The 18223-nt window shown below is 36.8% G+C and overlaps 1 protein-coding gene across 1 annotated transcript in view; it reads right to left on the bottom strand.

Annotated features, from left to right (window-relative positions):
- itpkb (inositol-trisphosphate 3-kinase B) overlaps nt 1-18223 on the bottom strand; it is a 60685-nt gene that overhangs the window by 10220 nt on the left and 32242 nt on the right. Inside the window, exons 3-5 of the mRNA XM_066706187.1 lie at nt 5663-5762; nt 3155-3368; nt 1599-1803 (exon numbers count right to left, since the gene is read on the bottom strand). Of these exons, the coding sequence (XP_066562284.1) occupies nt 1599-1803; nt 3155-3368; nt 5663-5762 (519 nt within the window). The remainder of the gene's footprint in view (nt 1-1598; nt 1804-3154; nt 3369-5662; nt 5763-18223) is intronic.

Consider the following 18223-nt stretch of genomic DNA (forward strand, 5'->3'; position numbering starts at 1 on the left):
AGCATAGAGGTAGAATACTTATGCACTGTATGTACTCAGTTTAATAAATACATTATAGCAAGAACATGGCAAACTATTCTCTGTTTTGACATTGTGTAAAAACAGTATTAATCTTACATTTGTGAGTGTAAATTAGAATTGTGCTTCTTTCCATCTAGTCTAATTGTTAATTCATTCATGATACATCAGGGCATTGTAATGTATTCATTTAATCCCAGAGGCCTTATTTAATAATTATTCCAAATGCACCAGGATACAGGATTGTATCTTTGTTTTTTCCAGAGACATGTGTATGATATAGGCCTATCTGTTTTCAATCAATACCCACAAGTCACCAAAGGAGCTGCTGGAGGGGCTTTGGTGGTTTTAAAAGACACGTTTATCCCGCCTAAGTTTTGTGATAGGTGTGATTTTGCATTGTGCTCAGTAAAAAAACCTAAAACTTAAGAAGCAAAGACTAAGACATTCAAAGTGCTTGTAAATATACTGGTGTCTTGTCTCATGCAAATGAATAAAAGCTCTTTCTCCAGTGAGAAATAATAAACCTTCACAAAGTCTAACAGAACTGACTGTTGAAAAACTTGCACAGTCCCATTATTTACCAGGCGATTAGACTACATAAGGAATTGATAGGTGACAAACATTTAGTAGATATGGTATCTAGAGTAGTTATCACTTCCCTAGAAACAATCTCCTGAGTCTGTCCATTATAATTCAACACATTTTTTTTTTTAATAGCAAGGCCTATATTTCCCACTGCCTAAATTCTTTTCAGGTGAAAGTTAAACATCACACCTAAGGAGGAGAAATGCGATAAACTGTAGTTGGAAATTACAAGGTTTTCTTAAAATAGTCCAGGGATAAGGATTAACCTGCACCAGACTTCAACCTTTGTGGAAAGTACAGGATGTCAGGAGCTGATGTCGGTTTTCAATAGAAATGCCACAAGCAGGCCCATTTTGTGACAAAAACATGCAATAGTGTACATATTGGAACAGGGAGAATGAACCCAGGAAATGTTGTCTATAACAACCAGACAGTGGGCAACGTAATACATACTGGTTATCTACTGACACTACGCACACTAAACAAACACTTTGGCGATTCCAATTTTGGAAAAAAGGACAACCTCAATGTCAGTTAGCCTTTGTATCAATGTTGTACTGCAATGCAACAGTTTAACTACACTTTTACTAACCACTAATCAAGTTAATTATAACACAAACAGTAAATATTTGAATTTTTCCTACAGTTCTCTTGACTTTTCGTATTTGCTTTACTATATTGGACCTTGAAATCTTAGTGTACTATACTAATCATGGCTTAGAAAGTACAGTATATAATGGTTTCCCATAGTGCATTGTAGCAAAGCACAATGAAGCATGCTGAATCCATGGCAAACCTGTGGTAAAACCATGTCAATAGTGTGGTAAATGTACTAAGGGAAACTTGCATAAGGGTTTCTATGGTAATTTTGTCTATTTTCTTTCTCAGTATTCTGGGTTAGTATAATTAAGTCATTCAGAGGAATGAGAGCCCAAAGATACAGCAGCTCTCCCAGAGGAGGGATGCTGTCAACTACTCAGGAGAGCGCCCACCTTGATCCCCTCGATACGGAAGCCCAGCGTGGCGGTGGAGCTGATGGTCTCCCTCCACTGCATGTAGCGTGGCTTCGTGACGGCTTGCTGATCCTGCTCCTCAGCTGTGGGAGCATTGGGATCCACCTCGATCATCTTCTGGTACATGTCCTTTCTCAGAGTGGGCTTCTTCCGAGCTTTCGTGAGCTCATCCTCGAGATACGTTCTGCATCGCGGAAGAGGGCGGAGAAAAAAAGGCATTTGGAAATAAAAGGTAAATGTTTTTTTTCAAGTACTCCCTTTTTCACACTCTAGCCCTGGATAACTCATGTCTTCTGGTTTCTGGTTCTGCCCACCTCTTGACTGCCTGACTGTCACCTTCATTTTCTCAGCCTGACCTTTCCAAAGTTAGGTTTCTTCATCACCTCAAACAATTACTAAGAAAGACAGACCGATAAAACGGTGGTGTCAGGCAGGTAGTGAAAAGCACAGCTGGAGATGAAACTAGAAGAGAGAGAGGCTCAACTTCTGATAGAGATAAAAGGTTGGAAATATTTGGAAGTGTCTTATTAGAACTGAAGCACCAACAGAAAAGTCTAAGGGTATTCAGTTTTTAATTCTTGAAAAAATACAAGTTTACAGGTTTCTAAATAAAATAAAATAAAATAATCACTATTGGTACCATCAGTAGTCTCAGCTTCAGCGTTGCAACTGGAACAATTAATTACCTTCTTAATTTCTATGTTCGTTAGAATGCAATGTCTTTCCTGAAGCTTCTAAATCAATTCCATCTGATTAAGCCATTTAATCTTTATGTATCAGACGCAAACACAAACCCGAGATCCTTGTATCTTATTGTTTTGTTTGGACAGCCTTGCTCAGAATTTGCTAATATCCTGACCATCTGGTTGATGCTATATCTGTCCATGAGCTTTGCTGTGTTCCAGGGCAGTCCAGTTTGAGCAAACAAATTTCTGCTGAATAAACGTGTGAGAAGAGTGCAACTGAGGGTCAGTTTCATCAAGGTCTTTGCCCCTCAGTGAAAAACACAATTTCTTTCAAATGTTTTGTGTGTGTGCGTGTGGATTTAAAAGAGGAGAAAAGTTTCAATTCTACAGCAGCATCAAACATCTTGTAATGTTTAAATTTGTATGTATGTTTAAACCCCAAAACTTGTTGTTTTATGAATATCTATACAAGAAGTACATCAATGTAAAAAAATAAGAAAAAACGTAATGTTCCTGCAACCTGGAGATTTTCACACAACCTCTTTGACCTTCATGTTCACCGCAAAACAGAAATGTTTGGATTCTAAAACTGACAAACTAAAAGTGGTCATTTGTTTTGATACCATATTGGAATACAAATCTGGATTTTTGGATTAGAAACTACTATCAGAGCTTTACTGGATCTGAAAATGCTATCACTCTAGTCTAGTGGTTAGTACAGAAATGATTATTTTTCCAAATTGATTGCTGAAGCTGTTTTATCTGTTTGATATGATACTGTACATTTTTTTTTTTTTTTTTTTTTAATTATTCCAAGTATTGTCAGTGTGCAATGGCTACACAGCTCACCTGACACCCATCTTACAGTCCATGACACAGGGCAGGTCAAACTCTGCCAGCAGGTCATCCATCTGGTTGTATTTCTCGCCATCTTTTTCAACGTCACCGTGGTAGGCGGGCACGTAGGGCTTCAGCACGTCGCTCATGAGCCTGTCCAGACATCGCTGCTCACACTCGCAGTGCTTCTTCAGGATCCTGCCGTTGGCTCCGGCCTTGAAACTACCTGCAATGTGCACAGCATCCCTCCATGTGAGATCATAACAGTCATCTTACATGTGTAACAAACTAAAGTACGGGGAGAACATGCAAGTATATCATTATTTATAAGTTATATCTGAATCAATATCTCTACTATAATAGATATCTTGGTCTATGACGAGATCTATCATAGCGTACAACAGCATTCCACTATGTGACATTTTATTTCTGATATTACATTACTTAATTTGAGTGCTTCTCATCTGGTAATGCTTCCTAGGGATTTTTTTGTCCGTTATATTTCCATAAGTATGTGCTTTTCTGGCAAACAGAGAAACAGCTGCCTCGAATTGGCAGAGAAAGTAGCTTTTATTATTTGAATAAATGAGATATACACCAATACACTCTTATCAAACTGGACAAACTCTTCCAATAAATCTTTAACTGTTTTATCCTTGTCTCTCAAGTTGAGTGGTGAGGAATGCATATGCAGAGATATACACACCAAGGTTGTGCTACAATCCAGAGGTTTCTGAACTAAAATAAGTCTTCAGATTCCAAGCACAACACTGACTGTTTGCCCTTTAATAGACCCCATTTTATACATGCATACAATTTTAATACTACATACCCTTTTCTCAATGTGAATGTATCATGTCAATCTACTGTTACAGTGATGGAAAAAAGTATTTGATCCCCTGCTGATTTTGTATGTTTGCCCACTGAAAAAGAAATGATCAGTCTATAATTTTAATGGTAGGTGTATTTTAACAGTGAGAGACAAAATAACTGCAAAAAAATGCATTTCTAAAAAGTTGAAATAAGTGAAATAAGTATTTGACCCCTTCGACTTAGTACTTGGTGGCAAAACCCTTGTTGGCAATCACAGAGGTCAGATGTTTCTTGTAGTTGGCCACCAGGTTTGCACACATCTCAGGAGGGATTTTGTCCCACTCCTCTTTGCAGATCCTCTCCAAGTCATTAAGGTTTCGAGGCTGACATTTGGTAACTCGAACCTTCAGCTCCCTCCACAGATTTTCTATGGGATTAAGGTCTGGAGACTGGCTAGGCCACTCCAGGACCTTAATGTGCTTCTTCTTGAGCCACTCCTTTGTTGCCTTGGCTGTGTGTTTTGGGTCATTGTCATGCTGGAATACCAATCCATGACCCATTTTCAATGCCCTGGCTGAGGGAAGGAGGTTCTCACCCAAGATTTGACGGTACATGGCCCCGTCCATCGTCCCTTTGATGTGGTGCAGTCGTCCTGTCCCCTTAGCAGAAAAACACCCCCAAAACATAATGTTTCCACCTCCATGTTTGACGGTGGGGATGGTGTTCTTGGGGTCATTCCACCTCCTCCAAACACAGCGAGTTGAGTTGATGCCAAAGAGCTCGATTTTGGTCTCATCTGACCACAACACTTTCATCCAGTTCTCCTCTGAATCATTCAGATGTTCATTGGCAAACTTCAGACGGGCCTGTACATGTGCTTTCTTGAGCAGGGATTTCAGTCCTTCACGGCATAGTGCGTTACCAATTGTTTTCTTGGTGACTATGGTCCCAGCTGCCTTGAGATCATTAACAAGATCCTCCCGATTCCTCACCGTTCTCATGATCATTGAAACTCCACGAGGTGAGATCTTGCATGGAGCCCCAGACCAAGGGAGACTGACAGTTATTTTGTGTTTCTTCCATTTGCGAATAATCACACCAACTGTTGTCACCTTCTCACCAAGCTGCTTGGCGATGGTCTTGTAGCCCATTCCAACCTTGTGTAGGTCTACAATCTTGTCCCTGACATCCTTGGACAGCTCTTTGGTCTTGGCCATGGTGGGGAGTTTGGAATCTGATTGATTGATTGCTTCTGTGGACAGGTGTCTTTTATACAGGTAACGAGCTGAGATTAGGAGCACTACCTTTAAGACAGTGCTCCTAATCTCAGCTCGTTACCTGTATAAGAGACACCTGGGAGCCAGAAATCTTGCTGATTGACAGGGGATCAAATACTTATTTCACTCATTAACATGCAAATCAATTTATAACTTTTTTGAAATGCGTTTTTCTGGATTTTTTTGTTGTTATTCTGTCTCTCACTGTTAAAATACACCTACCATTAAAATTATAGACTGATCATTTCTTTGTCAGTGGGCAAACGTACAAAATCAGCAGGGGATCAAATACTTTTTTCCCTCACTGTACATAGGACTATATATTGCAGCACATAGGCCTATATATATATATATATATATATATATATATATATATATATATATATAAGAAAAAGTGTTTCCTTTCAGCTGATGTTAATGTCCTCCCTACCTGCATGTCCAGCCAGCTGGATCCAAGGGTATTTCTTTTTGAAGGACATCACAAAAGGAGACCAATGTACCATGTTCTTGATCTTCTTCCATGATTTAACCTTGGAAAGAAATGTTGATTGATTTACTTTATGAGAACCATAAAGGAGAAAGGGTTTCTTGTGATGTTCTAAAGGGTCTGTGCAGGTACAGTAAAAACAAAAAAGATGTAACTTTTCATCAAAATCAATAGAAAAATAGTCATGTGTTAAAAACCTTATGTACAGAACAGGAATACTTTAAAATTAGCTACAATCTAAGTTATTCTATTTACTTTCAAACTCTTATTTTCATTTCTAGGGCCTAAACTAGTAAGTACGTGTGTTATAACAGAAGGTACAAAACAATGTTATAAGGTACTGTGACACAACTTCAGAAGAGGGCTTGCACAACACCTGGACAAAAGCGAGATTATTCCTGTGTTTCCCCTATTTCACATTTACTGCATGAACAGTTTAAAAGGTGTTGATATCTTTTTCGTATTGCACACATTTTTACCAGTGGTCTCTGTTTCCTCAGATTATCCCCTGCACATTCTAATTTGCTTATCAGAGCAGACAAATAATTTTGTAGCCCCTAGGAAACTCAGATAATCCAATGATGGAAAGTAAACCATCAAAACACTGGTTATTTTGCATATCCCCATCAACAGCGGCTGCTGCTTAACTGCCTCACTTGAGAAGTGCTGCTGTGATGTTAGAGGTGCTAACATATTGCTTTCTGGAACTATGCAAATTTGTTAGGGTTTGCAAAACATTTGTCTGATCACATTGCAAGGCACAGAAGTCTCTGTGAGGTAACTCAAATTGCTCCGGCTTTTCTATGAGACGAAAGAGAACTAGTTGCTTAGTTAATGCCATAGCTCAGTGATTTCATAATCGTATTACTGTAACCCAGACAAGGCTTGGTCGACATTACGGGGGGGTTAATTAAATTGATTTTCCTGTTGTTACTGGGACACACTAATGTGTAAAATTAGATAGCATATGAACTCTTAAAGGTGACTAAAAATAACACTTATTGGTGAAATACTGTAAATTAGAAGCTCTATACATAACTCAGCTAGAAATATGATGATATTTTAAATGTTTCAGTTGTGATGAATCAGAATATCTAAAAAAGCAATCTAAGCTCTAACAAGCAATAACTCTCTCTCTCACACTCTCACACACACATATAGATAGACAGATAGACATATATATATATATATATATATATATATATATATATATATATATACTCATAGCTGTAGGTTACACAACCAATGGAAAATTGTATTTTTTATTTAAAAAAAAAGTCAAATTCACCACAGAACATCCTGGGTGACTGTTGTCAGTACATAGAACATGCTGTACATGTATTCTTGAGATTAATGTGATGCTTCTTGGTTAAGTTCTTTCCTTCATTGGTGGACTGTTGAAAACAATCAAGGACACTTTGTACGCACCTTGGATTGTGCTGTCTTGATGGTACAGCCATTAGAAAAATTGTTACCTGTGTGATCCAGGTGCTTAGATACAGTTGTTTACAGTCACCAGAGTATTTCCTGTTTGGTCTTTGTGTTTTTCTGGTCTGTTCACGGGTGCTGGGGATTCACTGCTCAAACCAAGGTTTGCACAAGTGTCTTTCCTGTCTGCTTGAACACTTTGCTCTACACTTTTAAACAATGCTCTCGATCTGGATGTGCTGATAATAAACCGCAGTGGCACTCCAACAGCCGAGTAAATCCCTTCCATTAAAATTTGAAACGGTCGCATGAATTAGTCAACATTTTATTCTTTATTTAGAAAGAAATGTTTCAGTATCAGGTGGAAAATCTTATCTTGTACTAATATGATTATTCTGTCTTAAAAATGTATCTGATTAACTCGTCCGTTAACCCTTTCAGATGTGTAGCTGCCATTTGTATTTCTGGTAGGACTCTTGTCACTTTCACTGCACAAGTAAATTTTTCTTGTATCAATACTGAATTAAGAAAACAGAAAGATATGAGTAAATGAATAAGCACTTAAACAGCAAAAGAAGCTGATCATCCAATCATTTCAGATTTAGATGCTACTCATAAATGGCCTGGGAAGCAATTTCAGCTTTTACATCCCAGTTTTCACCTTAATGAAAATGCAAAGATATAACTACATTAATAAAATAAAAACAGGACACAATTTTAAATCACACGTAGTGGACTTTGAATTTTGAAAGTAATCTGCAGCAGACACTCTTTAGTATCTATTTATAATGAATAAACCCAAAGTATTGATACGCTTGACTAACTGTCCACTGACAAAGCTGAAACAAAGGTAATTTGGAGGTTTCTCACCTCTTGCCTGTCCAGTACACAATGTTCCTTATAAAGAAGTTAAGTAAGTGTGGTGGGAATGAAGAGGTTAATGATAAAAAGCCTGGCAAACAAACCCTCAACACTCTCACATTCCCTTGCAGGCTATTCACCTCTGCATTCCCTGGATACTGCTCACTGAATGTAGTAACAAGTACAGGCAGGCCGTCTAACTTCATAGACCTGTATTCCACATTTTTTAATTTTAAAGAGAAGGCAAACATTCCCGAAAGGCCTGGGAAACAGGGTTGTTTTCTTTTTCGGTTTTAGCCTGCATCATCCAGACTTTAGACATCAGACAATAAATCGCACAAACATACTAGCCATGTACACAAAGAATGCACATTGGTATCGTGAAAACACTTTGCTGCTGGGACCCCTGTCAGAGCAATACCAAAAGTGAGTTGAATTTTGAAGCTTGACTTGAAAATAATGTATTTTTTTCTGTTCCAGCTCACCTGCTCCTCTAACAGCTACACAATGTTCTGCTAATCACATAATCTTTGTTTAACTTTCCATGCTGGCACAAAAGCAAGGTTTGGGTTTCCAAGATATATGTGGGGTTTCCCTTAGTTACTGTGTTGGTTATAAAACCAGGGGAAGCCTTTCTCAATCACAGCTCATATCAACAGAAAACTCTGCAGGCTGCTCCGTATCCAAGGTCACTGATAAGCAACACAGCAATGCCTAAGCTTGTGAATCATGTCCTGACAGGGCCCACTGTGCATGATTTATGAAAGAAATATCCTTAAACCGTTGTTCCCTAAAGAGGTGCTTTTCAAACCCAAGAACCGCAGTGATGTCTGCTTCAGTTCGACCTAGCATGCCTGAAATCACAGTGCAGGGAATTATGGCAGGGATGGTTAATTAAGCAGTGCCAATTATAAATAACCTTTTCAACCATATGTTCTGCTTTTTATCAAAAAATGTAATCTCTGTGAACAGTCCTGTTTATTTAATTTTACACACGACATGCAGAACTTTGCTCTAGAAACTGTGTGATGAATAAATATTTTTTCTGACTGCTGAAATGTCAGGTATTTTGGTGCAAACGTCGACACAGAATACAGTGTGGAATATAAATAATAATTAATTAAAACTCAGTTCACATTGTGGTTACAGAATTTCTCCAGCTGAGTGAAATAGAGAAAATAGAGAAAATAAGGGGTTCTGAGGCTATTCTTAAAACATTTCCTTACTGGAAGGACAAGACTTATGAAAGAAACACACACACACAAAAACAATCACAGCAGCTTTTGTCAGTAAAACAAGACTTTGGAAGAACATAAAAGGTCTTAATGACTATCTCTGTCTGGCCAGTGAACTTTTTTTCCAATCATGTCCTTTTATTCTGCTCCAATAGAGGGAATAGATTTCCAGATGAAACCCAAAGAGTCACGTCATTTGAACTTCATGCCACTGAAAATATGAGCGATGTGCCTCGACACAGTGGAATACCTTCACACAAAAAAACATGTTGTTACTCGGAAGGTTGCCCGTTTTTGTTCAGACTTCACTGCCTCCAAAAAGCCAGTCAGCTTCTCTCAAGCGTGTGGTGGAAACTCTACAAAATAAGAGGTTGTTGCCTTTTATGAGTACACTGCCTCATCAGCAACTGGGAGATAGCTAAGAGCAGATAAGACTATGTGGACTGCAGGACCTTGTCTGCTTAGAGACTTTTATTTATTTTTTACCATTATCTCTCCTGTCATTAAAATGATAAGAGTGTTTAAGGAACATATGCCCAGGAATATGCAACAATGATTTTCTGGAATAAGCATAAAATGCAACTCAAATTGTCAAGTATTATCTCTGGTTTTAGTCTGCTAATCACACTTGAGATCTTTCATGATATTAACTTCCTGAGATGTTTGATGTTCTAAACTAAAGCAAGGGTCTCAAAGTAAGATAATGGAGGGTCGCTGAATCTTCTGTTTTAATTGAAGCTGGAGCATTTGATTACTTTATTATTCTATATTCGATCAATTAGACATTGTTTAAGGTATTTAACAGTTGATTGCTTAACATACTTTTGGGACCAAGGTGTACAACTTATAACACAATTGACAGGCTTTAGAGAATTATTACATGTTTCCAGTTAATTAGCTAATCATAAACAGCAGATATTGCAGAAATTTTTGCAGCAATAACCATCTCTACAAATTCTCCATCTATGCAATACTTGATTTAATTAATTGCAGAAAATGTAATTGCTCTTCACTGCAAATGACGACTAGAAATTGTCTAGACTAGTTGAGTTGAATCTGTTAGACAATGGTCTTACAAAGTCTATAGAGCAACTATATAAAATTGTACTTTTACTTATGGAAGAATTATGTTAGATGTCTTAGGTATTTAAGAAAACTTGTGGCTTTTTATGACTCATCACTCGGATGAGGCTGAAATTAAGATATGAAGTATTTGATTCAATTGTTCACGGCTCAGGAACTTCTCCGCTATATGTTTATTTGTTCATTGTTCAGTTTCCATGCTTTTCTTGATTCCGTTCTCAAACCATGGCACACCTTTATTTTAATTGATGGATCTTATCAGTGGAAAAGTCAAAGTTGTGTTTAAACGAAAGACAGACCCGATATTTACATAAAAGCAAAAGGTACACCACAGGGTTTCCGGACCAGCCTCAATTAAAATCAACAGTGACAGAAATTCCATTGATTTGCTAAGGAAATCTGGTCAAGGTTATCTCTGCCTGCCCTTGTATTGTGACTAACTCGCGCCAGAATAAAGCAATTAGTAGCATAAACAGCAAAATATTCCTTTTAGAATTCAAATCATGGAAAAAAGAGCTGCAGACTGAAATTAGCACCACTTCTCCTCAAGACAGGGGAAATCAAACATTTTTTAGGTAGGCTTTGTTTGGTGGTTATGAATGAAACAGTCTGAGTTTCAAAGGACCATGTGTTTTGCATTTCAATTTTGAAATGGCTGCTTTAAGAAAGTGCCAATTATCTTTCATTGAGCTAAAAAAAATGTGTTCAACTGTTTTCTTTGATTCACAATCAAAACTCACATTAAAGCTCTGTAAACCTGATTACATAGGTACAGTAATACATTTCATATTTGATTAAGTTCAATATCAGAGTCTTGAAATAAACACAATGCATTGTTTTATTAACTTGGTGGTTGTGAGATGGTTATATTCTCTGCAACACTGAGAACAATATCACAGTCTAGTAGAGTTTGCTAAGTCATGAAGAAATACAGACAACTGAAACTCAAAGCTGGTGGGTTAATCTATAGTAAACCATGCACCCCCTTTTAAGACTAGAAAAAAGTGCTCTTGCAGGCAGAGAAGCTTTGGTCTACACATCTGAGAAAAATACCACGGCCTTAGTCACATCTGTCAGATGGAGGACTCATTTTTTATGACGTATACATAGCCTGGGATAGAAGTATATCTCATATTATTTCAGTTTTGTCTACTGAGAAAACCTTGAGACTCATATGATAAGAGAATAGGGTTTAGCCTCCCAGGTCTTTTAAGCATTACGGCCTTTCTATTTTCTCTTGTATTTCTTAACAAATATGTTTTTGTTTTACCTCAAGTTCAGTTGCCACTAGCAAAGGTGACTCCATGATGTTCCCACAAATCATGAATCTACAGTAGCTTTATAGAGGATATTGGTTACTTACTACATATGACTTATAATGACTTATTTATAAGCAGTGAGCCTTTCCATTTCAAACACAGTGCTCAAATGGTCAAACCCCCTCCATAACCTCCAATAAACTCCCCATGTTTCTCCATAAATGTATTACAAATACTGTATATTAATCAGAAATTAAATGTTATAATTTGTTTTTAAAGGTTAACATTTGTCAAAAATGTAACTGTGACTGCACAATGAAATGTCTGGCCCCTTTCAATGTCTACAGTTTTACCGTACACAATCTGAATTACATACCTTCATTTTAAGAAGAATCACCAATTTATGTATCATTTTATTAATGTATTGATTTATATATTAATTGCAACATTAAATTGTATTTCATCACCTGAATCAACTTGGGGGGAACCCAGAAGAGAGAGAGAGAAGTCTCAGTGCTTTTCATACTTCATTAGTTATAGGTGCAATTGTTCGCCCTTCTTGAAATTAAAGTGCTTTTCATTGCCATTGTGTTTATGTGCCATGTTTATGTCAAGTCCTCAGCTACACAGAAATATTCATATTACAAAATGCAAAATGAAAAATGTAATTCTCTATGGACATCTATGGTACCATGGATCTTTGAATGTGTGCACCATGCTATAAAATCCATACAGAAACAAGTAATTGGTGACATTAATCCGGATACAACAATGGTTCACCAAATGTTTGCATCAATACTTGCAAACAAAACAAACAAAAAACAACGAAAATATTTTTTCATATCCGTCAGATGAACAAAACAGGTTACACTGGAGAAAATATATGCAGTATAGTGACCGCTTTAAACCCAGCGCATATAAATACTGTGCTGTTGCTGAGAGCAATCAACAAATCTGTAAATTTCCTATTTACTGTCCATCGCTATCAGTCTGTTTGCTGGTCTCTCGGTCCCCTTTTGAACATGGTTTACAGGTTTCTATAGAATATAATATATTTACACACACTCAAAGCCATATGGTACTATAGATATCAGTATATAGAGCATTGCCCTGTATTTTGATTTGACATCGACTTTAATCCTGAAATGGATGTGTATACTCACACATAACGGTAATGAAAAGCAGTTTTATTTCAGAAAGAGTGAGCAATTAGACCTTTAAGCACCCACTGAGCTGAACATAAAAGAACAGCAAGAGGAGCTTAAATAATTTCTCACACAATAGACATTTTTCATTTTAAGGAAATGTATATTGATGGCAAGTATTGGTTTTACTAAGACTTACTTTGAAGACAAAACTAAAGATGAGTTACATCAATGTGTGTGTATCAGTACAATAACACAAGTCTACCAAGAACAGTTACTCACAAAGAAAGATCATCATTGAGAGCATGCTTTACAGCTTGTGAAACACTGGGGCCTCGTTTCTGATTTGAATTAGGACTGTTGTTATCTACTTATCTGGTGTTTAAAAGAGTTGTCTAGACATAGACTAGAACACATATCTGGTTACTAATGAATCAGCAAATAGGAATTTGGACAAACCTACCTACCTACCTACCATTAACTAGATTGGTGATCACAAAGGAAACATTCACAAACAGCCAAATGAAATTATAAAATGATATTTTAATGCAGTGAGATGTGTGTTTCTGTAGAATATTAAAAAAAAAAAACATTTCCCCATTTGTTGAAGTTAAGTCTCTCAATATATGTGTAAGTTACCACATCAAACAGAGATACAAATCCTCTCCAGACACAGTAATTATAAGTCAAACTAAGAACTAAATACATTTAGATTTGTACAAACTGCAGACAAAAGAGAACTCCAGTACATTTAACAAAGTAAAAATGCATTTCAAAGAACCTGAACATCAGCAAAATGAAATGTAAATAACTGTAATTAACAAAAAATCACGTTAATGTCGACTGAGAAGTGAGAGCTTTAATTTATTTTGCTGTCATCCTCCTAGTCCCGAAATGAAATGATTCACTTTGATAACTTTTTATTTGTCATTCTATCTCACAAGGTATTGTGTAAGGAATGTGATCAATTCATATGTGTTTTTCATTTTGAGTCAATAGATATTTTGTTTTGATTTTAAAGTCTGTAGTCTGCAAATCTAGAAAAGTCCTAATCCTGCATTTATATCTCTGTATTACTGACAGGCAGTTTATTTATTAGCAATAATCTATGTTGGTAAAGCCACAACTGTAGGATCTAAAGCCCTCAAAGAAAAAGTAAAATTGATCAAATTGATTACCTGTAATTCTCTGATGAAACAGACAGCTGACTGTGTTAAATTATAAAGCACAGGTATTATGTACCGCCAGGTCTGTGATAGAAAGGATGGCATCATGGCATCATGGCAGGAGAAGTCGATCCACAGTTTAAACTCAGTACAAGATCTGTATCCAGGTATTTTCAAAATTACTGCAACCAAACTAGCTCGTGTCAAACAAATGTTCTCAGTGCTTTCTCTCCCAAAAGACTACTTAACATTACAGTCAATTCTGAAATTAGTCATTCCTACAGCACATGTAAATATGATCTTCCCTGGAAGACACAGAAAAAAGAGCACTTGGTAAGACTGAAATTTGTACGATTGGATAAAATCCCCGCAAAAAAGTCATTCTGTTGGAATGCTCTCTTTTAAGCTTTAAATATTGTTGCAACATTAAACAGCATCCTTGGGTTTAAAAGCCACCTGCTTGTACAAAACATTTGTATAACATTTCCCTGTGTTTTAAATGTCTTGGTGTGGAGTATAGGATCATGGAAATTAGCCCACCTGGAACATACGACAATGTCAGTTCTACAAAAGCATCCCAAAGCTTTGGACATCTAGTGCTAATATCTCATGAAGTCCTTTACATCCCACAGGGGAATTTCAAAGCTTCTCTCAATATTCTGAAAGTTACTGTAAACGTGTTTTTGTTTTGCCTGATAAGTCTGGTGTTGTTACTGTCTGTTTGGATATTAAGTCTATTGGGCTCCTTTTTTCTGGGAAGTTTAAACATTCACCTAGAGCTATGAAGCCAGAAAAGGTCAGAGAAAGTGCAAAGACAAAGTTCCTCAGCAATTTGTAACTTTAATGATGGTATCTTGGGTATATCGTAAAGTTCAACGTAAAGGATAGTTCTGCATTACTTGTGAGAATCAAAAAGACACTACCCTGTGTTCCCTTGTTTAAAAAACTAAAACAACTAAATCAACATTTCCAGGAATAAAAACTGCAAAACTACAACAACAAAAGCAAAAGTGTTTTTCTGTCTATATTAATGTATTCATAAAGTGCTTTATGTGCATAGATTAAAGGCTGGAGCTGCAGTAATCTCAGCTGTCTCACTTTTACTCTGCTCTGTCCTTGAACTAAAACACCAACCCTCTGCATTTTCCACTTGCTTACATACAGTGTTTTGTGTAATGACAAGAAAGCTTAATTTGCAAGGCAAAAACACATACCCGCCACAACAACTAAATGATTCTGATAAAAACAAGTTTACCACAAATATATTGACAATGCATCTATTCTGATTTGCTATCTTCCCATTCGAATGCATTAAATCACCTGTAGTGTATCACTGCCACCCAAAACAAAAGCATGAGACAAGCATTTCCCCATTCTTCCCCATTCTTCATACAGTATATGTATGTATATGTATATGTATACATGTTATTTATATATATATATATATATATATATATATATATATATATATATATATATATATATACATTCACCTAAAGGATTATTAGTAACACCTGTTCAATTTCTCATTAATGCAATTATCTAACCAACCAATCACATGGCAGTTGCTTCAATACATTTAGGGGTGTGGTCCTGGTCAAGACAATCTCCTGAACTCCAAACTGAATGTCTGAATGGGAAAGAAAGGTGATTTAAGCAATTTTGAGCGTGGCATGGTTGTTGGTGCCAGACGGGCCGGTCTGAGTATTTCACAATCTGCTCAGTTACTGGGATTTTCACGCACAACCATTTCTAGGGTTTACAAAGAATGGTGTGAAAAGGGAAAAACATCCAGTATGCGGCAGTCCTGTGGGCGAAAATGCATTGTTGATGCTAGAGGTCAGAGGAGAATGGGCCGACTGATTCAAGCTGATAGAAGAGCAACTTTGACTGAAATAACCACTCGTTACAACCGAGGTATGCAGCAAAGCATTTGTGAAGCCACAACACGTACAACCTTGAGGCGGATGGGCTACAACAGCAGAAGACCCCACCGGGTACCACTCATCTCCACTACAAATAGGAAAAAGAGGCTACAATTTGCACAAGCTCACCAAAATTGGACAGTTGAAGACTGGAATTTCTGTTGAGACATTCAGATGGTAGAGTCAGAATTTGGTGTAAACAGAATGAGAACATGGATCCATCATGCCTTGTTACCACTGTGCAGGCTGGTGGTGGTGGTGTAATGGTGTGGGGGATGTTTTCTTGGCACACTTTAGGCCCCTTAGTGCCAATTGGGCATCGTTTAAATGCCACGGCCTACCTGAGCATTGTTTCTGACCATGTCCATCCCTTTATGACCACCATGTACCCATCCTCTGATGGCTACTTCCAGCAGGATAATGCACCATGTCACAAAGGTCGAATCATTTCAAATTGGTTTCTTGAACATGACAATGAGTTCACTGTACTAAACTGGCCCCCACAGTCACCAGATCTCAACCCAATAGAGCATCTTTGGGATGTGGTGGAACGGGAGCTTCGTGCCCTGGATGTGCATCCCACAAATCTCCATCAACTGCAAGATGCTATCCTATCAATATGGGCCAACATTTCTAAAGAATGCTTTCAGCACCTTGTTGAATCAATGCCACGTAGAATTAAGGCAGTTCTGAAGGCGAAAGGGGGTCAAACACAGTATTAGTATGGTGTTCCTAATAATCCTTTAGGTGAGTGTATATATATATATATATATATATATATATATATATATATATATATTGTAATGAAAACTTGGGAGCATGATAACTGGGAATAAAAAACTTGGGAGCATAATAACTGGTATGGAAACATTCAAGATTAGATTTTTTTATTGTGCATTCAAATAAGGACTTGCTGTAAGATTTGAATCCACTCATACAAGTGGGGTTTCATACGAAAAGCTTCTCATCTGCAAAAGAAGACTTGAATCATGTGGCCCAGTGCAAAAAGTCTTCTTAAACAGCTAGTGATTTGGAAGTCATCCCAACACAGAAACAACAAATTCTTTCAGTTGCTCCCACACTAGGATACACACAGCTCCCACACCGCCAGTGTGAGATTCTGTATGGCAAAGCTGAACATTTACAAGTTGTAGCTGTAATTTACATCTTATAGTTCCTGTATTAATGTGAAGGTTTTATTTAATGTAGAATCACTCAATACCAAATCAGCATCCCTCACTCGTTTGGAATTTAAAGCTCGCTACAGTGACATCATAACTCTGACTTTGAACAGTGTTCAAACACTGCATGCTGGGTCTGGTCTATTGGCATAATACACTGTCTGGGCTATGCAGACATGTGCCTGTAATGGTGGTTCAAATAAAAGATCTCACCACATAATCTGCATAATGATAAAGTTGTAGTATTTTTGAAGTTGCCATGGCTTCCCATAGTTTAATAGACATCTCCAAAATTTAGTGATTTATTATTTTCTATTTACTACACCAAACCACAGTTGTCTGTACTGAAATTATTGTATTCCCACTGTAAGGTTTAACTTGCCACCCTTGAAACACAAATACCACATCATAAATTATTAAAGGTCATAGCTGTTATATTTGTGGCATAATACAAATGTTCACAAACGTTTAACACAAAAGAGAAAATTGAAATATAACTTAAAATGCAATCCAACATCTTCAAGTAGATGTACCTCTCTAATTAATACTAAATCAATTTAAAGGGGGATACCAAAAATAAATATTATTTATATTTTAAACCAAATTTAATATATTTTGGTTCATTTCTATGGATTGGGAGATACAACCTAGAACCTAAAATGGTGTCCTATGTTTATCATCCCTCTAAACATGTTAACTTGCTCGTACCACAAGAGTAATTGGCATTTAATCAGTGTAGTGTTCAACAGAGCAGAAACGATAACAAACCCAAAAACATAAGGTGGCTTACTGTATTATGTCTGCAGTTGTTCGGTCATTGTACTACAATGTGTGCTTATTGTATTTTGGACTGATTGTATCACTGCACTTTGTAATGTTTTGAAATGTTTCTCATGTAAGGGTGTCTGCTAAGAAATAAATAATAATAAAATAATAATAATATTGTTACTTTAGTTATGATATGTTAATATGTCATTTAATTGCATTATTTTTGTTTTCCATTTTTCCATTTTTCATAACGTTAAATAACACTGAAAAAAAACAAAACATCACAGCTTTAAATAATACAAGACTTCAATTTATAAACCATATTATTTTACTTAAAATTTATTCTCAGGACCACAGGAAGTTAGGAACGGAGCCAAGGTTAAAAGAGAGTTTTGAAATACATCCGTACTTTTTTTTTTTTTTTCACTTGTGCTTTCTATAAAGATATAGCTC

This window comes from Amia ocellicauda, chromosome 1 (assembly GCF_036373705.1).
Source record: "Amia ocellicauda isolate fAmiCal2 chromosome 1, fAmiCal2.hap1, whole genome shotgun sequence".
NCBI classification, from domain to species: Eukaryota; Metazoa; Chordata; class Actinopteri; order Amiiformes; family Amiidae; genus Amia; species Amia ocellicauda.